At 46.8% G+C, this 26,139-nt stretch overlaps 1 protein-coding gene across 1 annotated transcript; it reads right to left on the bottom strand.

Moving 5' to 3' along the window:
- Positions 1-154: 154 nt before the first annotated feature.
- On the bottom strand, positions 155-24,644 carry ankrd27 (ankyrin repeat domain 27 (VPS9 domain)). The gene is made up of 28 exons (XM_005449178.4): positions 24,349-24,644; positions 19,437-19,559; positions 17,618-17,728; positions 17,161-17,469; positions 16,412-16,471; positions 14,793-14,846; positions 14,345-14,410; positions 13,900-13,976; positions 13,237-13,358; positions 12,078-12,156; positions 11,065-11,191; positions 10,876-10,968; positions 9,447-9,568; positions 8,625-8,707; positions 8,397-8,512; positions 7,798-7,890; positions 7,463-7,660; positions 6,921-6,980; positions 6,426-6,545; positions 6,178-6,222; positions 5,975-6,091; positions 5,696-5,890; positions 4,495-4,614; positions 4,250-4,423; positions 3,488-3,581; positions 3,288-3,366; positions 2,785-2,848; positions 155-2,689 (listed from the first exon to the last, which is right to left on the bottom strand). The coding sequence occupies exons 2-28, from the start codon at positions 19,536-19,538 to the stop codon at positions 2,177-2,179; spliced, it is 3,393 nt and encodes a 1,130-aa protein (XP_005449235.1). The 5' UTR covers positions 19,539-19,559; positions 24,349-24,644; the 3' UTR covers positions 155-2,176.
- Between the last annotated feature and the right edge of the window lie 1,495 nt (positions 24,645-26,139).

Below are 26,139 nucleotides of genomic sequence, written 5' to 3'. Positions count from 1 at the left end.
TTAAATTAATAATTACACTGGACCCCAAGGCTGGCCCTCAGACCAGGAAGTCCCATCTGGTTTGATTATCAGCTAATTTTAATGAGAACATGACAGAAAAGCAGCACAGACCGCCTTCAATGACACTGAGAAACAAAAACAACACCAAATGGCATTTGTCTAAATCGCAGGTTTATTCTTGGTTATTTGGGTTTAAATTAAATAAGGCACATTCACATCATCATTAAACATTCAAGCCTGAAAATAAAACCAGGTGGTACAAAAATAATCCCTCAGACTCGGCTTTGAGTTTGACATCCGCTCAGACGAAGTTAAATCACAAACGTTGTTTCTATGTGAGGGAGACGCAACAGGAAACAGTGACACTGATGGGAGACACGTTTACAGTGCTCTGCTCATAACCATCAAATCGACTCTCTTCAAACGAGTAAAACCGTCAAAATCCACAAATATGAAACATTAAACACTGAGCAGGACAGTCGGCTGTGATCGAATGCCACAGTTGCTCTTTTTCCTCTGAAGACGCGCTCGTTTCATCAGGTAACTACAACCGTTTCATGAAGTAAAGAGACCGAAACTCAGAAATTAATTTGACAGAGGCATAAAAATCACACTGCTTTATTTTTAAAGAAAAAGAGATGATTGTTGTAGTTTTCAGTCATTCATCAGGCTGAACAGTCTGAATCGGGTTTTTGGGGTTTGGACTCAGTTTGTGTTCGATGATGTCATGATTTCATGAGGCATCATGACTTTAAGAGGAAGCTCAGACACATTTAGTTTGGTTTGGCTTCTATTTTCTTCTCGAGGTGTTCTCTGAAGGTTAATAAACCACCTGAGCTGATGGAGCTCTGACTTCTGACCAAAGACCATTTAGAAAAGCTCACAGTCCACGTTTGTGGCCGCTGTCATGTTTTCTTTGTGCACGGATTTGGTCGAGAGGTTGAAATGCTAAATTATCATCACGGACGTTGTAGCATAAAAAAAGCATGGCCGTAGCTTCAAACTGCGACGAGGAAAGCTGAAGTGTGTTAAGGTGCGTTCGTTTTAACGACCAGCAGGGGGCGACGCAAAAAGACTTCCTGTACAGGAAACCGTGATCTCAGTAACACTTCCTGATGAGTTTGTGGCCTCAGCCATGAGGTTCAAGTGTTGCATGAGAGTTTGTGATGAGCAGAAACAGTCCACAGGTCCAGTTCAGTGACTGCGACTGAAGCCCATCAGCATCCTTCTCTGCAAAAGAAGCCACGCCCATTGGGTTAAGCCTCACAGTACTCAGACGGATCTCATAAAAATTCACTCCATACAGTTTTTCTATCAAACTGTAAACGTGGCTCACTCTCCACTTGAGCGGTCAGCGGTTTTAATGTTGGTGCTCAAAAATCATCAGCGCCTGTAAAAAGATGGAAATCCTTCAAACACCTTGATTTGGAAAACAGCAGGCGGTGGTGTCGGATTTAAAATCAGCTGGATAAAAGCACGCAAAGAGGATGAGCAGCGGACAAGGAGACACACGGAGCTCCACCCTCCTAAATAAAATAAGGTCATCCTGATTAAACCAAAGTAAAAACCCCAAAAACGTGGTGCTTCAGTCAGAGCCAGAGAGCAGCAGCAGAAACTAAAGTGAGGACATTCAAACAGCAAGAAATGAAATCAGTTTGCATCCCTTTTTCTCTGAAGGCTGGAAGAAGAAAGTGCTTTAAACTCAGCTGAGACGTTTGTGTTGAAGCTAAATGTAAAGAATTTGGTTCCCTGTGTGAGGAGGGTTTGGATCTCGCTCGCCTCCACACAAAAGGGCCGAGCAGTTTTCAAACATCTGCAAATGAAAAACAAAGTTCGGAAACCTGTCAGTGGAAAAAATGCAGCTTCTAGTTAATGTTAACGAGTGAAAACGGAGCACGAGTGCTGCCGAGTCTGTGCGGGTTAAACCTGATCCAGGTTTCTGAGTCAGGATCGTCTCTGAAGACCCCCACTGACCCCCACCCCCACTAACACAAAACATGGATGGTGCCCGACGCCCCCCTCAGTTTGCCTGAGGAGGCAGAAACCTCCGAGCGGGACAAATAAAACCCGACGCTCTGCAGTGAGAGGACGTTTGGTTTGCGAGGTTCCGGAGTCTCGTGTGCTTTTCTTTCGGCGGTCCTGCTCCTCGTGCCGCCTGCACTGCACGCTCCCTACATCACTGTGCGCTGGGTTCTGGCTGCTGATTGGCGTTTCTCTCTTCGTCTCTTTCGCTCTGGGTCGGGGAGGACAGGCTAAGGGGATAAGGGGTGGAGTCTTCGTCCCTGCTCTCTGATGGTAAGCCTTCAGCTTCCTCGCCAGGCCGAGGGCGGCCGTCAGAAGAGTCTGCGTGTAAATCTTGGTTGGTCTGGCTGTCGGGGTCAGACTGAGCAGACAGGATGTCTGCGAGCGGGACATCGGCGGAGATATCGACCTGCGACGATGTAGTCGACGGCGTGGATGGCGAGGTCTCGCTGCCCGTGCTGCAGCTGGAGGTGTCGGTGGAGAGCGATTCGGCGCCGTTGGGTAGCTCAGCAGCGTGCGCAACGTCCGTCGGGTCGGCCACGGTCGGCGTGTGCCCTCCGGTGTCCAGGGTGTGAGAGCGAGCCAGGCGCCGCTCTTTGAGACTTCCTGTGGGGCTGCTGACTGCCACAGTCTCTCCTCGCCTCAGCCTCCACCTGTCCGGATTCACCTGCAAAGAAACGGCAGCAGAACTAAAGTCTGCCCGGCTCCAGACCGGAAACACAGATAAATACCAAAATACATAAGAGAATAAGACGCGTGTACCTGGTTGAGGTTCGGAGAACACCTGGGTGGAGAACCTGAAGAACCCTTCCTCATCTGCTGCATCCTGAAGGTGCAGGTGGGAAAAAGGAAAGAAAAATGGGGCCGAGGTTCGATGGCGGAAGGTTAAAGTCATACATTCATGAGAAATAAATTCTGATATTCTCTCAGACTAAAGCTGCAAATGTCTGTGAAATACACTCAGAAATAAAGTGGAATAAATCAAATTTACAAGGAATAAACTTCTTTTTCTTTTAATCTAATCCTGCAGCTGCTTCCTTTAGGGGGCACCACAGCTCATCATCTGCCTCACCCTATACTGTCATCCAGCCCTGTGCACGTTCTCCTTCACTACATCCATGAACCTCCTCTGAGCTCCTCCTCTGTTCCTCCTGCCTGGCAGCTCCATCTCCACCCTCCCTCCTCTGCACACGCTCAAACCATCTCAGCCTCTCCGACTGATTCATCCTGTTCAGGTGTGGATTCGTGGCTTGCTGGCGGCCTACCTGCTGATGGACTGAGCCAGCTTCTGCTTCCTGTTGTTGGAGTTATCCTGCAGCCTCAGACGCTGCACGAAGGAATGAGCTGAAAGAGCAAAAGCACAGAAACGATCCCGTTTACGCGTCTGTGGATCACAGTCCCCATTCTAATGAATGAAATTCAGGTAAAGCCTGCTTGGATAGGATTCATTGCTGGTGTTAGTTACCCAGAGCTCCTTTGGGGACGGAGAGGAGTTTGATCGGTTCATCATCAGGGGAGAGTCCGGACGCTTTCTGCAGAGCTCGCAGGATTTCAGTGTTCTGCACGAGAAAACAGGAATATAAGTCTTCAGACGTGCATGACGGTGCAGCGATGACGAGCTAACAGGTGTAGCAAACAGCTCCAGGAAGAGCTACAGGAGAACCCCCCAGGACCGACTTCAAAATAAAAGAAGACGATATTTATACTTTCATATTCAGCAGATCATGGTCACATTATTAATAATTAGGATTGTGCACCATCCACTGCAAGGTCAACAAGCCGTTTAACCTCTCTGTGTTGGCACTGAACTCCAGTTTCACACATTTGGATTATTTTGAGCTGTGAATCATACAAAGCTACCCTAGCACAGTCCAAAGATATAAATTTGGAGCCAGGTGTGAGCGGAGCGGGTTTACTTTTATGCTTTTTATGAACTCTGAAGCTTTTTGGGAGCTACAGCTGGCTGAACATACTGTAAGGTGCTGTGTAGTTTCATGCTCATCACATATTTATGATTTTATAATCATGTATCAGACATCAGCATCGGAGTGGTTTCAAATTTATTCTGCTGGACTACAAAGGTGGGACCTGCACAGAGCCGTGATGTCAGCACCGTGGAGGTGGTCACTGAGACGGAGCGACGCCATGACGCTGACATCAGGACCCTGTGGGTCCCACTCAGCTCCTTAAACAAGTTCTCAGATTCAGAGTGAGGCGGCTCCACGACCTTTCCGCCCAGCTCGTAGGCGCAGTCCAGCGGCGTCCTCTGCCTCTTGTTCCTGATGCCAGGAGAGGCCCCGCCCCTCAGCAACAGCTCCACCAGCGCCAGATGCCCGCCCCGCACCACCTCATGGAGCGCCGTGTTCCCCTGAAGGTTCGCCACGTTCACCAACGCATTACTCTGTGAACACACACACTTTCAGGGTTAATGTCAATGTGTGCGTGCGTGCGTGCGTGCGTGCGTGCGTTTACCTGTAACAGGATGGTGGCTGTTTCCAGATTTCCACGTAGGCAGGCGTGGATCAGCGGTGTGTTGCCATAGTGATCCTTTTTATTCAGCTTGGCGTTGCACTCCAGCAGAAACCTCACCACCTAAACATCAGCATGACACTCAGACTGATTCATCTTTCACAACGACGACAATTAAATCACTTTTTGCCAACACAAACACAAACACACACTCACATACACATACACACACACACACACACACGCGCACACTACTGTAAACACTGTAGTGGTCACCAGCAACTACCCGGGTCCCAGTCAGAGTCACATACAGACCGACTGTGTTTTCACCGCTCAGCCCTACACAGGCATCTAAGAAAGTACAACACCTGCAGAAACAGGCTGCAAGGTGAAATTAGAGAAAGTGACCGTGCAGAATAACAGCAAACAGCTCACATTTCCCCTCAGTGAGGAGAAAACCTCTGAGCAGCACCTGAAGCAGACGCTTGGGGTTGGACTCCTCTTTCTGAGCCGTTTCTCTGCTCAGTGACACGAGCAAAGGACCGAGTGGACTCGTGCAACAAATGAACTTTAAGTCAGCTTTTTGTTCTGCAGTCTGACTTTCTGATCGTTCATGTTTGAGTCGGTCTTTGTGCGCGTTATATCCAGAACATCCAACAATGAGCATGCTGGGAACTAAAGCTCTGCTGGTGGACACATTTCCTACCTGCCCCCCGGTGTGGAGCAGCTCTGATTTCTAGTGTCGAGGTTAAAAAACTGCAGTTTACTGAAACTGAGGCAACATCTGCCCGCTGTTGCTGTCCTGAAGTCTCTGATGTCACTGCCTCAGAGCTTCAGTGATGACGTGTGCCCGTCTTTCTTTTTTAATACTGGCTATAAAAATGGTTATAGGATGGACACCAGTTTGAAAACAGTGAAGATCTGCAGCCAAGAAGAATCTAGTAAGATATTAATATTTTAATAATACTGCACATCAGGCTCATCTGAGCACAGGCAGCTTAACCTGGAAATCTGATGCTGTAGAGCCTGATTTTCTGCTCCTTATGTGACGTTTTCATTAAAATTTGAGTAACTTTAAAAAAAAAAAGAAAAACGAACTAACATCAGCCAATACTTCCCACACGTCTTCCTGAAAACACAATTTTTCCACATTTACATCCTGTGCACGGAAAGCTCACACCTTCACTTTTCCCTTATCGCATACCGGGATGTGGCTGTTCTGGCAAGCCAGGTGAAGCGGCGTGGCGCTCTGGTTGGTGCGGGCATTCACGTTGGCCCCGTGGCGGATCAGCAGGGTGGCCAGGGCCAAGTGTCCGTGGAGGGCGGCGACGTGGAGGGGCGTGAAAGCGTCGACGTTGCAGCTGTTTACGCCGAGAGTTCCCGCCTGCTGCACAGACAGCTGCAGGAAGATCAGAGAGTTTAATGGAAACGGTGTCACCGCGTTCAGCCCGCGTCCACGCTGCTGTCCGGGCCACCGCCGTACCTTCTGAGTGGGAGCGCAGTTTGGGCACTGACACAGAGGGTGGCAAAGCGGAGCCTCCAACCGTACTTCTCCTTCATCCTCATCCTCCTCATCCATCCACTCCAACAGGTAACGCACCTGAGAAACAGGATGAGCAGATCTCGTCACGTTTCCCATCGAGGAAACTCGACCCTGAGCGTTCAGCACAAAGGCAGAAGACTCACCATCTCCACATCAGCGTCTGCCACAGCTCGCAGCAGCTTCTCCACCTGTCAGTCAAACACAGAGGCGTCAGACACCAAAGCAGCTTATTGCCTCCAAAGTTTTCTTCTTCTTTGGTACTCGGAGCTGCACCGACCTACATGGACGCTTTCTCAGAAATAAAGTTTGACTGACTGATTGATTATTGGTGCTAGCTAACGTCTGAGCAGTGTTTCAGATGTGTTTCCTGTGCTGCGAGGTCAGCGTTCACCTCTCTGTGCCGGACCCGTTCTCCCTCTGGTTTGACCTCCGAGCCCAGGGAGGAGATGCTGGAGACGGAGGAGCGGCGGCTGCTGCTGCAGTCTGAGGCCAGAGGGGAGCGGCTGGGAGACTGAGAGACAGAAAAGAGATGCTGAAAACACAACCAGCCTCCAAATACTCCCAATGCTAATATGCTTTAGCTTTAGTGTGTGAATGCAGGTTAAATGTGACCACCAGGGTGAACGTTTCAAACATATGTGGTGAAACCAGAGAGGACGCAGAGTCAGGACGGCGAACATTCGCTCACCAGTTCAAAAGTAGTTCCAGGTTTCACTAGAACTGCTTCTCACTGAGGAAACAGTCCCCCCCATTAAACATGCAGCTGCTCTGTCTCCTGAATAAACCTTTTTGTATCTAATTACATTTTTGTCACATGGATTTTGACAATATTCACTGTGATGTTGGAGATCTGTCTGACGCAAACGTGAGTGCAGATGAGACTCACGTCGACGCCGCTGCTGCCGCGCTGCCGGCCGTTCTGAGTGGACTGCAGCTGCATGAGGATCTGCAGGAAGACGTGAACGACATTTATTTTACAGTATGTGCACCATGAGACCAATATGTTTCTTTTCAGGGAGCACCTGTTTACATTACTTTTCATTTTAAAAACCTTTATTATGCAAGAAAGGCTGTGTGAAGATGATTCAGAGACTCTGCAGGACTAAAATCCAAAGCCTGGGGCCTGTGTCTGCATCAGGTGCAGCAGAGATGAAACAAACATCTGATTTTAAAATGTATCTGAAGCTGGTTTAGTGGACAGACTGGAGTAAGAGGATCAGTCGACCCGCCGTCAGCAGCTGATCAGACATATGGAAGCAGTGAGATTTATTCTTTCCTTCAGTGAGATCAGGAGCTGGTATCACTCATTACGCTACCACAGCTGTGGGTTAAAGGACTCAAACCAGCACCCACACAGTGTGGAAACGTCCTCTGCATGTTCTGGCACAATCGCGAGAGCTGCAGAGCGTTTTGGCGAGTGTCGCTGACCTTGGAGTTCAGGGCGCACTGCAGCGGCGACTCCTTGTTCTTGTTGAGGATGTGGGTGCTCGCTCCGTTCTCCAGGAGCACCTGGATGATGCCCTCGTAGCCCCAGCGCGACGCCATGTGCAGCGCCGTGTCGCCTTTGTCGTTCACCAGGTCCAGACGGCACGTTTGGACATCATAGTACACCAAGGCCTTCACACACTGACACACATCATTCGTTATTTATGAACATGCCGAGTTATTTACTGATACAGACTAACCCAGTGGTTTCAAACCAACTGGAGCATTTAGAAGGATGTGAGCTGAAACGCGAGGACATAAACAGAGCGGTGACGTACGTCCTCGTGTCCGTACATGCAGGCGAGGTGCAGCGGCGTGTTGCCGTTGTTGTCCTGAGCCTCCGTGTTGGCCTTGTAGTGCAGCAGCAGCAGCTGGACAACAGAAACAAAGGAAGGACAACATTTTTTGTAACTGGAGTATCTATTTGTCTTCTATTTGTCTTCATTCTAATGACAAGTTTGTTTGGCTGAGGTCAGACAGCTGTGGCTGATGCAAAACACACACTTCAGTCCTCACTTTGGAAACTGGTTTAATGACTTTGTTTGCTTATAACTCATCTGATTGGATTATGTTAAAGCTTAAAGGTAGAGGTGATGTTAAGGGTCACCTTTAATTTGAACCTGCCAGTTAAAAATAACCAGACTTTGACTGACAGGTGGATGGAGACACAGGCGGCTGTAGCTTCACCTCAGCTACCTGGAGTCTCTGAGCTGAACCTCTGCACCGTGTTTGTGCTGCTGGAGCCTTATGGAGCGTTTTAATGACATTTTTTTCTGACCAATAATATGGCTGCTGTGAGGTCACTGCACTAACAGACTGATTAAGTTCAGTTTTTTTTATTTAAATCTGAGGATTTTAGTTTTCTGCGCATGCTCACCGTTACTCCCTGGTATCCACGCTGACACGCCAGGTGCAGCGGTGTGAGGGCGTGGTAGTCTGTGGCGTTGACCTGAGCTCCTTTATGCACCAGTATGTCGATCAGCTGGGACTGACCTGACACACACACACACACACACACACACACACACACACACACGTTAGGAAATTATGCCTCGCAGTATTAAACAAACTCATGTTGGGTCACTACGCGTTAGCAGCCACTCACCGCAGTGAGCAGCGACATGCAGAGGAGTGTAACCCCGGTCATCTCTGGAGAACGGCGTGACGATGGACGGGTCGTTGAGCCGCCTGAAACATGGCGCCAACACCCAGAGTCAGTTTACAGTCAATAATGGCTGAACGCGTTAAACAAGGAGCTTATTGGTCAAAGGTTAGAGGGGGCTTTCAGGAAGTAACCAGTGAGGCTCAATCAGCCTCTGCGGTCTGATTCTGAACAGGGTGATACCTCAGAGATTCAGCTATGAATGGTGGGCGTGGTCGACAGGTGGAGCTGTCTGCTGGGCCTTGCTTTAGCTAACAGGACTGCACAGCATTTGTGCTGTGCTACAATTTTGAGTACTTTCATTTTCAGTGGACCATTGTATAACGGTCTGAAATACTTTCTGTGTGTGTGTGTGTGTGTGTGTGTGTGTGTGTGTGTGTGTGTGTGTGTGTGTGTGTGTCTCTCTGTCTCTGGGGGTTTCAGTGGGAAGTGAAAATACAAATAGTTTTCATTCCTGATTCGAAGCTCTGATGAACAAAAACAATTGAGAAAAGAAGAAGTGATGATCAGCTGAACAATGAAAATAGAAGTCGAAGGGTTCCAGTGAAAAACAGAATAATATCAAATATCACATCAGCTTTTCTCTGCATATGTGCAAAGGCGAAGTCAGCCTTAAAGTGAATTTCCAGCGTCACAGTCAATAATCAGTGCGTCATAAACTCCAGGCAGGTCTCATCAAACCTTTATTTTGACGTACTATATTCTTCTATATTGACGTACTCTCTGTACCTCTGCATGTTTATCTGTGCGAGTCTGGACACTGACCCTGAAAGCTGGAGGTCACAGAGGTCACAGGAGCAGAGAGGATGACACATCTTCACATCTTCATCGGCCTCTCCATCACTCAGCAGGCGTTCAACCTCCTCTTCATTTCCATTTGCTATGTGCTACAAAACACACAGGAGCAACCTGAGCATTAGCAAAATCTCCCCACTAGATGTCAGAAGACATGTCAGCCAAGAGAGATCAAAAACATTAAATTCAGACTTTCAGAGCACACCCCATAACAGCCGCAGCCAGTGAGCGTGTTTCTATCACTGTTTGGGGAGGATCTAGATGCAACTCAGGGGTTTTCCACATCTGTCTGCTGTTTACCTCAGCTGTCAATGCTGGGTGAGAAGTGTCCATCTTTATTTACTCTGGAGGAGTCAGGAGTCACTTCTGACTGATGACAGTGTTACTGAGGTGAACCTTTCTGTTGGTAAGCTGCTGTTAGCCTCTGTTAGCTGTTGTGTTTCTGCTGCTGTTAGCCTCTGTTAGCTGTTGTGTTTCTGCTGCTGTTAGCCTCTGTTAGCTGTTGTGTTTCTGCCGCTGTTAGCCTCTGTTAGCTGTCGCGTTTCTGCCGCTGTTAGCCTCTGTTAGCTGTCGCGTTTCTGCCGCTGTTAGCCTCTGTTAGCTGTCGCGTTTTTGCCGCTGTTAGCCTCTGTTGGCTGTTGTGTTTTTGCTGCCGTTAGCCTCTGTTAGCTGCTGTCAGTGAAAGTTTCTATAAAGTGGATGTAACTGACACTTAGTGTCACTTAGTGTCAGTTACATCACATGATATGAATAAACTTTCATATCATGTGAGAATGTAATCACACTGTTTATCAGAGGGAAAGTGGGTTTTTCTTCGGACCCTTGAGCTAACAATCTGATACGTTAGCTTGTAACCAGGTGTTGTTGTTTAGCCGTAAAAACGCTATTAGTCAGAAGGAGGGTGTTCTTCCTGGCCACTGTATTCAAATATGGTGAGGGGATATTACAGTTTCCACAAACCCACTCCTATGTATTTTTATCAGATTAATTGTATCATTGTCTTGGAAGACGTAAGACACTCTGATCTATGTACAGTATAAAATTAACCCCCCAAAATAGTTAATATACATTTAACTCACTTTCATGGCCTGGAAAACACCAGGAAACATCCAGAAAACATCATGAACATAAACACAAGAAATGCCAACAGAAGGAACAGAGCTGAAGATTTTAAGTGCCAAATAACAGTTTTTATTTCACTCTCTTAAATTCCTTCTCCTTTAAACTGAATTGGACCTCAAAGGCTCTGTAAAAACATTCACAGTATGAAGGGAAGCTTTTGCATGCTACTGCACAATAAAAAAACAAACAAAAAAAAAACAAACAAACAAATAATTATACAGGGCGGGAGCGCTGATCTTTTATGGGACATCTGCTAACGTCTCGGGCTGCAGCTCACCTCAAACAGACAGTTAATGGGCGTGGCTACACCCTGAGTCAGCAGACTCATCCTCTCCTTGAACAGCGCCTTGTCGCTGAGCTCGCCAGAGCCCTGAGGAAGGAGGCAAAAACAGGAGAAAAAACATGGATGATCTCCAGCACAATGAAGCAGCTGCTGAGCTACGACAGCGGTGTGTTTGTGTCTCACAGAGTTCTGCAGCTTCCCCAGGTTGATGTACTCCACCGCCGCCTCGAAGGTGCTCAGACAGTAGCTGAGCTCATCTTTACTTGAGTGGCTGAAGCAGAAGTTCCTGATGTAGCTCAGGTTGGCCATCCTGAAGGCAAGACGACACATTAGACCACCCAGCTAAATCTGTATTAATCCAAATGATGTTTCATGACTATAGATCATCCTTACGCTTCCTGTCACTGGACGATTAATTGTGCTTATTTATAGAGGAAAAAAATCACGCGCTGTGGATTTTCTCTGTTATCGTTTAATCATAGCAGTTTACTGTCAACAAATATTATGAATTCAATAAAGTAATCAAATATTGCAATAAAAAAATGATGCATTTGATCATAAAACATTAACATTTGCTTGTTAATGTCCCTATTGGAGGTCACCGGTCCGTGTCCTCAGCTGCACAGAGCAGTAAACGCAAAAACTGCACCTCCTGCCTCATAGGGGGCGCTGCAGAGTCCAGACTGAGCAGGTTCTGCTGCAGAACAAACACAGGAACCGCTCAAGATGTTTTTAATATGAAAATGTCTCCAGGCTGTGAAGTTTGGAGCACATTAGAAAATATAAATTCCAATTATAGCAACTTTCTGTACCGTGGCATCGCGGATACGCATTATCGAAAACTCAAAAGCTAATTGAACATCGCAAACATATTCAGGTCCATCCGATCAAACCTCCAAGAGGAAAAACAAAAAATAAAACGGACACAGACGCTGCCAAAATTAGATTAAATTAAAAAAGTGAATTTTTGGTACGATGGCTCCAAATTTCACAAATGTGGGTGAAGCCAGTGTTATCGTTTAGCCACGCACACATGTGAGACCTGGAGAATGTGAGGGCTGCGATACCATCCCTTTGACCCAAAACTGTAAAACTGAGTCGTCTTTTTGTTTTCACCGCCTCATTTTTTCCTCATTTCTCTGCATTTTATTCCCGACAGAAGGTCAAAGGTCGCAGCCAGTTCCCCTTTCGCTCACCAGTTGGGGATTTCTGTCTTCACCAGCAGATAGAGGACGACAGACAGCAGGTCGTCGGCGCTCACGGCTTCTATGCTCACTGTGGAGGGAGACACACAGTCAGTGAGTGGAAACTGAAGACTCATTCTTCCCGTTCATCTCTCCCTCAGCTCAGCACTAATGACTAAACTGGCCCCTTGTCAGCTCGGCCTGCAGGCTGACAGCGGGGTTGTTGCCGTGATCCAATAAGCTTGGATTACCAAAGCAAACTGCACAAATGGAAGCTCACAGAGTCGGTACTGTCCTTTTCTTTAGGGAAACACAAGAATCGCACAGCCGCTCTCTGATGAGTCCCGTATTTCCCTGCATTACACGTTTAATAAGGTGGTTTCTCTTAGGTCACCACGAGAAAATAAACGAAGTGTCTCATTTGTCAGACTCCTGGATCTAATGTGATTTTCTCAGAGTGAGCCAATTTAAAACTACTAGATATTTACAGTTTTTTTGTCCTGTTGGGGACTTTTTCTACAAACGCGTCCAACAGACATGAACTGAGGTTTAATTCGACGTTAAATTCGATTAAACACAGATCTGCACCGCATTCAAATCAGCTGGCTAACACTGCGTCGCCCCTCGTGCCACCGAAACAGCTGAAAACAGCACAGACCTCCCAGCTCTCGCACTTTGGGATTTTGCAGCACAGCCCAAGGATGGAAACTACGACATGATCAAAATTATTACGTTAATATTATCAATGATATGGATTCATGCCAATGGACTTGCAACCTCCGTGTCTGTGACGTGGTAAACTACTTTCTACTGCAAGCCTCATCCACACCTGTGCTTTTTCCTGGCGGAAGCACAAGCCAGCGCTCACATATCCATGAACCCACCTGAGGAAACTCGGGGTTCAGCGTCTTGCTCGAGGGTACTTTGGCATGCAGTAAGGTGTTGCACCACAGACCAGCTGCAGACTGACTAGAACTGGTTGCAATGTGTTGCAAATCTGTCCAATCGACTTGAGGGTGTAAGGGACCCGATCATGGCGAGCTGTGACATGTTTCCATTATAGCGAGTGCTGAAGCTCCACACACACATTTAAACTGCTTTAAACCGATTGAACACGATGAGCTCACACACTCGCTTTAGCTCCGCACACACAAACCAACAGAGTAAGTACCGGTGCGTCTCGGGGTCTGGGTGGCGGTCAGCGCGACTCTACGCAGGCAGAGCAGTTTGAGGAGGGGGGACGTCTGCTGGTTGAGCTGGCTCAGCTCTCTTTTAGCCCGAGACAAGTTTATGCTGCAGAAACAGAAGAACGGGAGGACAGACGATGGGTCAGAGACATCGAACTGACACATTCACACAGCTTCAGTAGCTCGGGCTAAAGGAAAGAGGCACACAGCTAAACAACAGATTCAATTTACAAAACGGAGACAGAACCCATCAAATGGTGCAATCGAACAGGATGCAGACAGAAGTCTTTATGATCGCTCTATTTCACCAGTAACCCTTGGATGGTCTCCATTATTGGGACCCTGTGCTGTCCCTCGGGTCAGACTGACCAGGACATATTTAAAAACAAGTCTGAAATAAAATTTGACTTCATAAACCACGAACACGTATCGTCTTTATCCATGTATACTGCTGGAACGCTGACACGAGCAGGTCGCCTTAACTGGGTCCATGTAAACGTTTAATCCCACTGAAGCATTTTGCATGTTTACACATTGTCTATGATGCCTTAAGAACAGCAAGCGCTGGTTAAACCTGTCAGCAGAATCAGATTTGACGATGCACAGAGGTCCGGGTCTCAAGGTCCACTCCGATGTGTGGAACTGACCTGAACTCAGGTTTGACTCCCAGCTCTTTCTGCTGCAGCTCCTGCAGACTCCTGGTGGTTTTGTTGAAGGCAGCGTCCTGTCAACCGGCAGCACAAGAGACGGGAGAGGAACTTTTAAAACTGTCAAAGCCTCTTTTTGGGGTCATTACAGTAATAAAGAGCATGAAGGAGAAATATTAAGAGCTGTAATAAGGCTTCCATCACTGAAACAACGATCCCTCTGCAAAGACAAGTGATCCCTGCAGACTGTGTGTTTGACGTTATATCTGCAGCAGCATGCAGCATAAACACCACAGCGATGTGTGCGTTTATGCAGGAAGCACGTTAGCAGGAATCTGATCAAAATGCAGATCGCTCAGGATCTGGAGGTGGAAGAAAGCGGATGCACAGACGGATTATTCGCTCCCTCGTTAGGTCTAATGAGTAAATCTGAGCTCAGACCTACCTGGCTGGCCTCAAGTGTTCCCACAAAATTAAAGATTAATTCATGGATACCATGATGAACGTACATCTGGGAAAAGAAGAGGAAAAGCAATATTTTAATACGTGTCAGAAACAGCTCATCAAAGTGTGCCTGCAGTAAAAAACATGAGTTTTCACCTCACACCAAAATAGCTGCATGTTTGGATTATTAAGCTGCTTCTTCTGTTACATGTAGTTTTGCCCACATTGAGTTCTGTCTTATTTTTTGTAAATATTTTATTGAGTTATTCAGCTTATTAATCAATTCCTTTACAGTTTTCACTGGCATAAAGCAGGAATGTCCATAATAAAGCTATGTGTGACAGCTGTGTGAGCTTCTGCATGTGTTTGATGAAATCTGCTTTTCTTGCAAAGTTAAACTTGCGTCTACGTGTCAGCGTGCTCCTTCACTGAACCCAGAGAGACGTTACCTCCACTGCCTGTTTGAGGAGCGTCATCTGAAGCTCCTGCTTTGCCAGAAGTTTCTGCAGAAAACACAAAGCATGCACGGGAAGAGGAACGCGTTAGAGGATGTGATAAGGCCCAAAACTGCTGTGTCACACACGCCGCGGCCACATATCATCCAGTCCAGAGGAACTCACAGCACATCCTGCGTGTGTGCGTCAGGTCAGAGGTCACGCTGATAAAAGGAAGCTGATTTGAAGCGTTAGTTACGGCGGTCACATGACACTGTTGGGGGTTCGTTCCTTTTTTAAAGTGCGAACCGGAGGAAATGATTCCTCCCCTCATAACACAGCAGCATAACGCTCACGTAGAGACTCTGTGCAAAGCCAACAGATGAACGTAGCGATGGCCGCATTAACCCAACACTTTACAATGATGTTGATGTAAGGAAGCATTAACGACCAATGATGCTGTTTAATGAGAATGCTTCCTCTGGTTTACGTGCTGTTTTGTGCCATTTCCCACAAAGAGGGAAGCGCAGACTGCATCGAGGTCACAAATGCCTGAATCAACAAAAGCAGGATTTTTCTGAACTGCTGCACGTGAACTACAGCAGCGACTCAGTATGGCCTCCATTTATATACAACACAACTCACGTGAGCTTCTTCTGCAGTAAAAAGGATGCTGGACTGTCAGGAGAGCCACACAATCATTTATGGAAAGTTGGTTTTAGGAATGATTGCTCACAGCACACTGCTGAGCATCTGTGCCTGCAGAGTATTTAAATACTCGTGTCAGTGAGGAGCAGGTGGTGCAGGAACCACCTTCAGACCTGCTGTTTGTCTGAGTTCATGGGAAGTTCATTTCTGGGGGATTTTTCCGACAGCGCCAGCAAACTTTTCCTGCCTTAAGACAGGATGTTGTGAGGGAATCACCAAGTTTGCACACAGCAGAAACAATGAGTGGCAGAAATCTGCATTTTCTCCCAATTTTTATTTTATTTTACAGATTTGAATAAGAATCCTTTTAATACAGGTGATTTTGCTAAAACCTCTTAAGTGGTGCCATAAATTCAACATCCTGACCGACTGGACTGCTCGTCCTTTGTATGGTGCAAAGATCCAATCTTTTATCCAGCTCAGGGTCACAGCGGACCAGAGCCCATCGTTGTTAAATTAAAACAGCAGCCTCTCAGTGAGTAATCAGCACTTGTGGTTTCCATCAGCTGCTCTTCCCTCAGGCAGAATCGGCTCTCAAACAGAAGCTCACAGTTTTATTAAAAAGAAACGAAGCGGAGACACGGAGAACTTTAACAGTCACATGCTCCAAAAGCACGGCCGTGTTACTCGACCACGTTTCTCACGGCTTTGATGTCATCGTGCATTCGAGGGACAAATGAACCAAGTCAGATAATCACACGAATAGCCATGAACGCACCAAGCCACCATGCAAACCAGAGAAGCACACAAACTATAAAGTAAAGACATAAAAGAGTGAATATTGGACCCAGGCGAAGAAGCCAGAAATAAATATTCACCAAAACAAGGAGAGAAAGGCGGACTTTCACTCAGCCATACAGACAAAAAGATTTCAGCTTGTTCCGTTTTAACGACCGACATGACAAATAAAGACTGTTTCTACTCACCAGGTGAGAGTCTCTCAGCAGACACTGAAGACATTTAGTGTAAAGACCGTTCACCGAGTCCTGACAGGAAACAGGACAGCTGTTAGCTCAGCAGGAAAAAAAAAGGAAACATAAAAATCCCCTAAAGACTCGAAAACCTTTAAAAACATTAAAGCCAAAAAGATGATCACTCTCCTGGAGGTGTTTTTTTTTTTACATTTTTCATGTATGAAATCCCTTTTCAAAGTAAAAAAGTGAAGCCAGCATGGAGGAGCCTTAAACCTGCACTCTTTTTAATGGCCACTAGGGGGCGATAGCTGCGGCTGTACAATGACAAGTTTTGCAGGCTTGTTATGTTAACTTGTGTGCAAATAACAGGCCTCGAGACCAGTCTGCAACCATAGGGAGGATTTCCAACCAGCTGTGAGTGACGCCTGCAGACCGATGGTAGCTGCTGAGAAACCATCGCTCAAATCAGTCGGTGACCCTGGTAACCACCAGTCACTAGGGAAAAACATGAATTACCCAACCGGTTGGAAAAACCTTCCTGTGATTGCATCAGTATTTCTGCCTTATCTGAGTCATACAGACAAAACTGTCTGTATGTGGTAAAAGAATGACAAAACCTGTAAGGCGTTCCATTTTATGTGTCGAATATGCTATTTTAGGTCAGACATGCCCAGAGCTCTGTTTCCTTCAGCCCCCTGTTTGTCACTCTGGTCCTGAGGCCGTTTATAACCCGGGTTCTGTTTTGTGTCTGTCATCCCTACTATGTGGTGCCGGAGTCCCTTCCTCTCCTGCTCCCTGAAGGCCTGACAGAAGCTCTGGATGTGCTTGTCCATTTTCTGGGCGTGGCGGCCCAGGAACTCCCTGACGTCCTCCAGGCTCCTCAGGCTGTAAGAAGACAGCGTGCTGACCTCGGACAGGCTCGGGTCCATCTCCATGGGCCTGGAGACGCACAGGATGCTATAGCTTTGCTCCCGGTCATTGTAGAAGGTCTCCTCGAACAGGATGGGGATTGACACCGGAGCCGGGAACCCGGATCCCAGCAGGACCTGCCTGTCCTGGATCCGGACTTCCTGTAACACAAACACAGAAAAAAAAACCACAAGCTGTTAAATGGCCTCTTTTTGTATTTTTAGGACTGTAAAAGTAGGACAGCGGTGCATTTAAACTCAGCCTCTGGCAACAATGAGCAGCACAGACGGGCTTGTGTTGAAGACAGACCTTCCCGTCTGCAGTCTTATAGCCGTCCTCCACGGGCTGCAGCACATAGCTGTCGAAGTGAGAGTCCGAGTAGCTGCTGAGGGTCAAACTTCCACAGCACGGCACCAGAACCTGCAGGTTCAAAGCGACACGCAGGGTATTCAATTTATTAACCACTCAGCACAGATTTAGAGTGACCTTTCCACACTAACGACAATCAGATAAGGTCTCATCTGTGTTAGGAAGCAGAAAATAGGATCAAATGGTACAAAGAGTGGAGTCTTCACTGTGTTAACTGCGGTTAGGTGGACGTACAAAGATGATGAACAGCACTGAAATGGCTCCTGGACTCTAACTCACTTATGCTTTTAAAATAGTAGAAGATGTTTATCGTGAAGTATACTGCACTTTGGTGTGTAGTGGGAGTATTAAAATACAGATTATAGAGCCGAGGCTCCACATTGTTTGCAGGTTTGTGTTTAACCCTCTCTGCAAATTCAGGTATCTGATGTTCTGAAAATAGCGCAGAAACGCTGAAATTAAACAGGCGTCATTTGTTTTTAAGATGTTCACGTGAAGTCAATAAATGCACATGACCTGATCGGCAGCATTTTATTAAGGATCTGAAGATGCAGTCACGAGCCAGAGCAGCTGCGAAGCCTGACGTATGCACAGTATGTGCACGCTGTGCCATGTAGAACTGATTTTTCCAGCTCTGCTGCGAATCATAGTTTTAATGCAGTTACATGCATTTTTTTTCCCCCCGCTGATGTTTTGACAGCGTGCAGATGACCCGACTGGCCGGTGTTCAGACATCTGATTCTCATCTGCTGCTCCAGGCGTCCGATCGTCTTCTTTAACAAGTTCAAACGAGTTTTAGAGCGCCGCTTTGCAGCTCATCTGATATCTCTGCGCTTCACTGAGATCCAAATGTAATTTATCAACCCGGCTATAACAGTCCGACCAAAACAATGCTCCTCTAACTCAGTGAGAGTAAAGGGATGGCAGCAGAGCGTGTTGAAACCACCAGAAATCCCCATGCTGACCTGCCGTGAGGCAGGAAGTGGTGTAAAGGTGTCGCTGTGCTTGCAAACCCGGCTGAGCGCGCTTCTTTTACCTCCTCATTTAAACATTTTAACAGGGATAATGCCTCTTGAACCTGCTTTAAGGAGCCGGTGAATTTCTCAGCTGTTTGTAGGCGCAGCCTTCAACCACACAGGAGGAAGCGAGAAGTTGTTCTGTGAAACAAACTGGCAGAGCTCTGCAGCCGGCTCACACCTGGACTTATTCATGTTCTGCTGCAGTTATTTTGAGCTCTGTGCCGTTTCCTCATTTTCACCTCCCTACTGTTTTTTATTAATGCAAACAACAGCACGGCCTTCCCGAGCAGAGACAGAGACGCTCAGACCCCCAGCCACCTACAGACGATGCAATACGAGGGTCTCCGTTTGCACACTGATGTGTTCCTAACATAGACGAGCAGCACCGTCTCTCCGGTGTGTGCTGGATCTGCCTCGCGGTCTCACGCCTGACATCACTTCCTCCGTGAGGCAGCCCGGTCAGATGAACCTGAGCTCCTCACCCTGCTGCCGAAGCTCATTTCTTCTGCTTGTTCTGCAACTCAAATGTTTTTTAAACATCTCAGTCTGAAGCATTTTCCACCCATTTTTAAAAAACATTGATCATCTAAGTGAATATAGACGCCACAGAGTCACAGCTATGTGACACCCAAACAGAGCGTGCTCTGATTAATCGCTGACAGATATCGTGGTACCTGATCCTCACATACATGCAGGTGGGCTTGTCTGGTGACATAAATGAGTTGACAGGTCAGACTCACAATGCCGTGGAGCTCTGCCACTTGGCTGCAAAGGTCGGGTCTCTGCTTCTCCAAGGCCAGGTAGAAAGGATTCTTCAGGATGTTCTCATCATATACAGCCATAAGGAGCTGGAGGTCTGGATCCTGCAGAGGGAACAGGAGAGTGATGAGAGGAAAGACATTAATGATCAACCAAGTATGTGTCAAGGACTTTTATAAATGTGTGACCAGTTAAACCCTTCGTGGGAGAGGGCTGTGGGGGTGCAGCCCTGTCAGGACTCATCTTCTGGGGATTATAAATAGTTGTAGAGAATAAATCTTTCACATCAGCCTCTCTGAGAGCAGCTGCTGGTTTCCTGTCGATAAGCATGTGGCAATACTGCTCATTGATGTTTGAGAAAAGCCAAGCAACAACAACAACAACAACAAAAGATCTCATGATTCCTTAATGCCTCCAAATTTGAATCTTAGGACAAGACCCGAAAACATGCTCATTTATGGTCTTTGAGGGCACTGGACAAGAAGTCCCTTTCAAACTGGTTTCCAACCTAATGTGGGGGGTGGGGGTGGGGGCTTATGTTCCCATCTCGTTCTGTCAATCTGCGGTGTTCAGGCCCCCGCCGAGGTCACGCACGCTCATGTATGAAGCTGTGCCGCCTGGATCTGAAGAAACCAGGGCTGCTTCTCTCTCAGCTGATCCAATTCTTATTGAACTGGTTTATTTCAGTACGATTGATCTAATAATCCTCCATCCAGACAAAGCTTCACCGGCTCCAACCTGGCCAGGCTGGATGTGAGGCCTCGGAAAAATCTCCCAGAGTCTGTAGTTACTAATGCTGCAAATAAGAGCTTTTATGTCTATTTACAATTAACTGAGCCTAAAGAGCTGAGCAGTTAGGTGGTTTGAACTTGACTCCACTTACCTGCAGCTGTAAACCACGAGTCCTCTGAAGGTGTTACAGGACTGTGGATGCCTTCAACAGAAGTCATATCGTTTGGTACCTGGGAGTGATTTTTGCCAGTGCTTTTATTTTGAAAAAAAAACCCCCCATGCTATCAAAGCTAACTTCTTTTAAGCTTCTGTGAAGCTGGAGCTGTCTCCCAGCTTCAGAGTTTATAGGTTATCCACTTCTGACCCAGTCTCTGTGGCCTCTTCCTTAGAGACTGGGCGAGAAGTTCAGTTATTCAGGAGGAGCTCAGAGCAGAGCCACTACTCCTCCACCTTGAAAGGAGTCAACTGAGCTCGTTTGGGGACCTGGCTAGGATGGAATACCTCCCGAGTGAAGTATTTCAGGCATGTCCTACTGGGAGGAGGCCGCGGGGTAAACCCAGGACTCACTGGAGAGATTATGTCTCTCTGCTGTTCCAGGAACGCCTCGGTACTAAACCAGACGAGCTTGGAGGAGGATGCTGGGCAGGGGGAGGTCTGAGCTTCTCTGCTTGGGCTGCACACTTCCACTGATCACCAAACTGTTTTAAAAATTGTACTTAATGCAGAAGTATTGCATATTACCATTACTCACACCCATGACCAGCAGATTGGCTGTCAACTAAAATTGTTCCCATTCTTCAAAAGAACCAGTCAGAGGTGTACACTGGTTGTACTGGTACACTGATAGAACTGCTGTTATAGCATCTGGATTTATTGAAAGAAGTGGAACATTTTCTAAACCTTTCAAAGGTAAAACACTGAATGCACCAACTGTAACAGCTGAATACTTTTCAATCAGTCGAAACGACAACAAAATAATCAGCAGCTAGTTCAATAAACAGGTATTTTAGTCCAGTTCTTAAGTAAAAGTTCCATGTTTGTAGCGTCTCCAGTGTGAGGATCAGAATGATGTATTTGGGACTAAACAGATTATCTCAGTTCATGCATTCAATAATAAACAACTTTTCCCCACACATCAGTGAGCTGGAACAGGAGTTTTGTGGAAAGAATGATTCATTGATGGAATATTTAGGCAAGAAAAGGCAAAGCAGGTCATCTCCTCGCCTGCATTTAGCTGGTATATCATTGTTTTTGTGTTGATAAGGAAAGTAAAAACCACCACGCTCCATTTTCTGAAAGTGAAAAGCTAAAAATTCCCACAGGTTATAAATAAAAGTGTGATTTCCTTCACCGAGGCAGCCAGATGTAATGAGCCAGATGTGTTCGGCCTGAGGCGAAGCTCTTACACCTCACCCAGAGAACACAGATCATCACCAGAGAAAAGCAAAAGGGTCTCAGACTCATGCACAGCTCTCTGAGCTCTGCAGCAGCTCCATTCTTCTCTCCAGATCAGTGCGCCCCAGGGTGGCTGTGGCTACAACGTAGCTTGCCATCACCAGTGTGTGAATGTGTGTGTGAATGGGTGAATGACTGGATATGTAAAGCGCTTTGGGGTCCTTAGGGATCATAAAGGCGCTATATAAATACAGGCCATTTACCATTTACCATTCCTTCAGTCATTCTGTTGCAGATCTGCTGCTGTGTTTGGATCTTTGTCCTGTTGATGACGCGGTTTGGTCCAAGCTTCAGCTGTGGGACACACGGCCTCACACTGACTCTACAGAGGAGCTCATGGTCCACTCAGATCATCATCCCTCCTCCACCACACTGATGGCTGTATGAGGTGTTTGTTTCCTCCAGACGTGCTGCTGTGTGTGATGGACAAACATCTCCACTGTGGTCTCGTCTTTCCAGAAGTGTGCAGCTTTGTTCAGATGCAGCTTTGCAAACCTGCGCTGTGCTGCTGTGTTTGTTTTTTTTAGAGAGACGAGGCTTCCTCCTGCAGACCTTTCAAACAGCCATACTTGTTCACTCTGTTTGTCTTTACAATGCCGTAAACTTTAATATTAAAAAGAATAACTGAGGCCAGTACAGTCAGACATGAAGTCTTAAGATGTAACCGAATCTTTAGCAGTGATTTTAAAGAAGACACAGATTTCCTCAGGCAGGTTGTTCCACAATCCAGAAGCCCTAACAGCTCGAATCCTTCTCGTCTGCCTGAACATCAGAAGCTGCACACCAGCTGGAACAAGAACAGCAGGTCGAGTAAGTTTTCAGGGGCCGTGCAGGGCTTCAAAATATAACAGTAAAATTATAAAAATCAATCCAAACAGCAGAACCGTTAGAAGGGCTGTAATGTGCTCACTTTTCTTGGTTCTTGTAAGAAGTTTGGCTGCTGAGTCTGAGGGTTTTCCTATTAAACCACAATTTACCTTTTAAAAAGTCAGCACAGCTAATAAACCGAAGGCGTAATCTGTTATTCTTCCCATTTCTAGCCTGAACATCAAAAGGAGAAACAATGCCAACAAAGAAAACTCAATGAAAACAGAAAGAGGGAGATGATTCATCTTTGTCTCAGGTCTGAGATTGTCTGATAAAAAATGATGACTGAAATGAATCTCTGCAGCACATCCACGAGATCGCAAACATGTACAAGCACCAAATTTAATTTAAAAACAGTTCATTCAGCTGCGCGCCAAAACCACAACAAACCAGATCAATTCTACAGACAACACGATCAGTTCTGCCCATAAAAGGGTCAGATTTTTTAGTTTAATGACAGAAAAATACGTTTTTAAACATTTTCTGATCTCTTAAAAGTCTCTAAACTGACCGCTCACACCTTGCAGGTGATCCACTCACCTCAGTGGTCAGCTTCATCCTCCCTCAGCTCCCACACACACGCACTGGAAACCAGTTCAGCACAGCACACACAGTAAATCCCCACCCGAGCAGCTCCATGCTGGGGAAAAAACATCACGTGACCCTCGTGGGTCCTCGTGACCTCACAGGCTAGAAGCAAAACAGCAGACAGAGGAATGTCCGTCCACTCGGGCTTGAGGCACATTCACAGCTGACGTCTTAGCCTCAGGTTGAAGGGAACAACAGCATCACCAACAATCACAAAATACCGAGCTCAACGTCCAAACTCAGGATAATAAAGCCCAGTCACACCGAAGTTCTCTGATCTGAAGACACAATGACTCACAGACTCACTTTCCTGAGTGGAGGCTTAGTTGTTTCGTCTAAGATGAGCGGTATTAGCTCTGCCCCCTCTAGGTCAACCACCTTCTGGTTGGCTGCCCCTCACAAGCTGTAGGATTGTTTATGCACACAATGGTCTTAGTGAAACTTCCGTCATGTTTAGTATGAATATTCACCACTAGAATAGAAGATATGAAGGAATATAAGGAAAAGTAGGATCATTTCACCTTAAAACAAGAAGACAAATCGGGAGTGTTTTATATTTTTAACTGATTTGCATCTCTAGGGACTTGGATTTTATATTTCAGGTTTCTCCCAAATGCAGCTTTAAACTGGCACACTTGCACTTGTTAGCAGAGGTGGCCTGAAGGTTTTCTTCCACTCTTTTAAGTCCTATTATCTCATATGTTCACCCATGCTCTCCCTTTCTATTGTGATTTTTTTTTATTGGGTTATCAATCTATCTGTTTCGAGTAAACACCTAGATGTTCTTCGATGTGCTATTAAATATAAAGAAATACAATTGAATGTTTATTTTCCTGTTTTGCGGTATAGATATCCATAAAACAAGAAGGTAACTTGAAATGAAACTAAAGTCGTAACTCTTAAATTTGACATTTTGTGAATGGAGTCTGGCGTGGCGCTGGAAGCAGCTAATAAACTGTGTCACGGTATCGTTCACATGACAGGTGGAAGGAGGAGTTTTATACTGCTCTGTGATAAATTAATATCTGAAGTTAACTATAGTTATCTAACAATTGTTTGTTCGGTTCTGTGGGTCTGTCAGCAAACGGGGACTTTAAGTTTTTAAATTAGCCTCCTAGCTAAAACCAAAAACAGACTGTAGCATTAGCGTTTCTGGGGATTTACTGTTGCCTTAGCGTAGTGACACGTTAGCGTTTCCAAACACGGAATTGAGCCAACAGAAGTGATGATTTGAAAGAAGACTGATTTTACCTGCTATTAACGAGTCCCTCCGGTCATCCAGGGTTTAGCATGTCAAAGCCAAACAGCCTCAGCAGCAGCACCCTGTCAGGAGCCCTACGAGCTTCTCAACCTTGCGAGACGAATTGCGATAAATAAGCTGCTAAAAAGAGCCGATTCGCCGATTATAGCGTCCTGAGTTCGATTCTGTCCAAGTAAAACTTTTACAGAAGAAGAAATGCGTTCATGTAAACGACCGTTTCATTTATGGGATCTGATGTGGACAAATTAAAGGGGAGAAGCGCACCGGGTCACACTGACCTCTACTGGCCAGTACAGTGTACTACATAAACACACTGGCTCACACCGACTCCTACAGGCCAGCGCGGTGTACCGCACCATTTTCAACTTCTGTAGCTCTCCATCACCATTATCTCACCCACACTTCCAGGTCTCTGATAGGATCTGAACTCAAGACCACACATTTCATCAAGCATTGTTTTTTATGTCCCTACTTTATTATTTTACCCATTTTGTGCTTGCTCTCAATTTTATTTCTGACACCTCAGACACTTCACACCTCCTCTATTCACCCTGCTCACTCCTCCCCACCCCCAACAACAGCATCCAATACACACTCAACACAAGGCTCCAGCCTGTCTCTCTCAACCACCCAGGTTAGGAGGGAACTGAGGAGGATTAAAGCCAAGAAGGCAGCGGGTCCAGATGGCATCAGCTCAAGGGTCGTCAGGTCCTGCGCGGACCAACTGTGTGGTGTGATGGAGCACCTCTTCAACCTAAGCCTGAGGCTGGGACGAGTCCCACAGCTCTGGAAAACCTCCTGTGTTGTACCAGTGCCAAAGACTTCACGGCCCAAGGACCTCAACAGCTACAGGCCGGTGGCTCTGACATCCCACCTGATGAAGACCCTGGAGCGGCTGGTCCTGGCTCAGCTTCGGCACCTGGTGAGCTCATCACTGGACCCACTTCAGTTTGCCTACCAACCTGGCATTGGAGCGGATGATGCTATCATTCACCTCCTACATCGCTCCCTCGCTCACCTGGAGACCGCTGGGAGCACTGTGAGAATCATGTTCTTTGATTTCTCCAGTGCCTTCAACACCATTCTTCCCTCGGTTCTGAAGGACAAGCTGGAGAACTCTGGAGTGGACCATCACCTCACTACCTGGATTTTGGACTACCTCACCGACCGACCACAGTATGTGAGGACTCAGGGCTGTGTGTCGGACAGGGTCGTCTGCAGTATGGGGGCCCCACAGGGAACGGTTCTGGCTCCGTTCCTCTTCACCATCTACACTGCAGACTTCTCCCACAACTCCACCCAGTGCTTCCTGCAGAAGTTCTCTGATGACTCTGCAATAGTCGGCCTCATCACTGATGGGAACGACAAGGAGTACAGAGGACTGACTCAAGACTTTGTGGACTGGTGCCAGCTGAACTACCTCCAGATCAATGCCAGTAAAACCAAGGAGCTGGTGGTAGACTTCCACAGGCACAAACATCCTCCACTGCAACCACTGAACATTCAAGGTATGGACATTGAGGCTGTGGACAGCTACAGGTACCTTGGTGTTCATCTGAACAACAAACTGGACTGGACTCATAACTCAGACGCCCTCTACAGGAAAGGGCAGAGCAGGCTGTACCTGCTGCGGAGACTCAGGTCGTTTGGAGTGGAGGGCCCACTCCTGAAGACCTTCTATGACTCTGTGGTGGCCTCAGCCATCTTTTATGGTGTGGTCTGCTGGGGCGGCAACATCTCTGCCAGGGACAGGAAGAGACTGAACAGGCTGATCCGCAGGG

Source organism: Oreochromis niloticus, linkage group LG7 (assembly GCF_001858045.2).
Source record: "Oreochromis niloticus isolate F11D_XX linkage group LG7, O_niloticus_UMD_NMBU, whole genome shotgun sequence".
NCBI lineage: Eukaryota > Metazoa > Chordata > Actinopteri > Cichliformes > Cichlidae > Oreochromis > Oreochromis niloticus.
The sequence above is the reverse complement of the archived record's forward strand: the minus strand, read 5'-3'. Positions and strand labels throughout refer to the sequence as shown.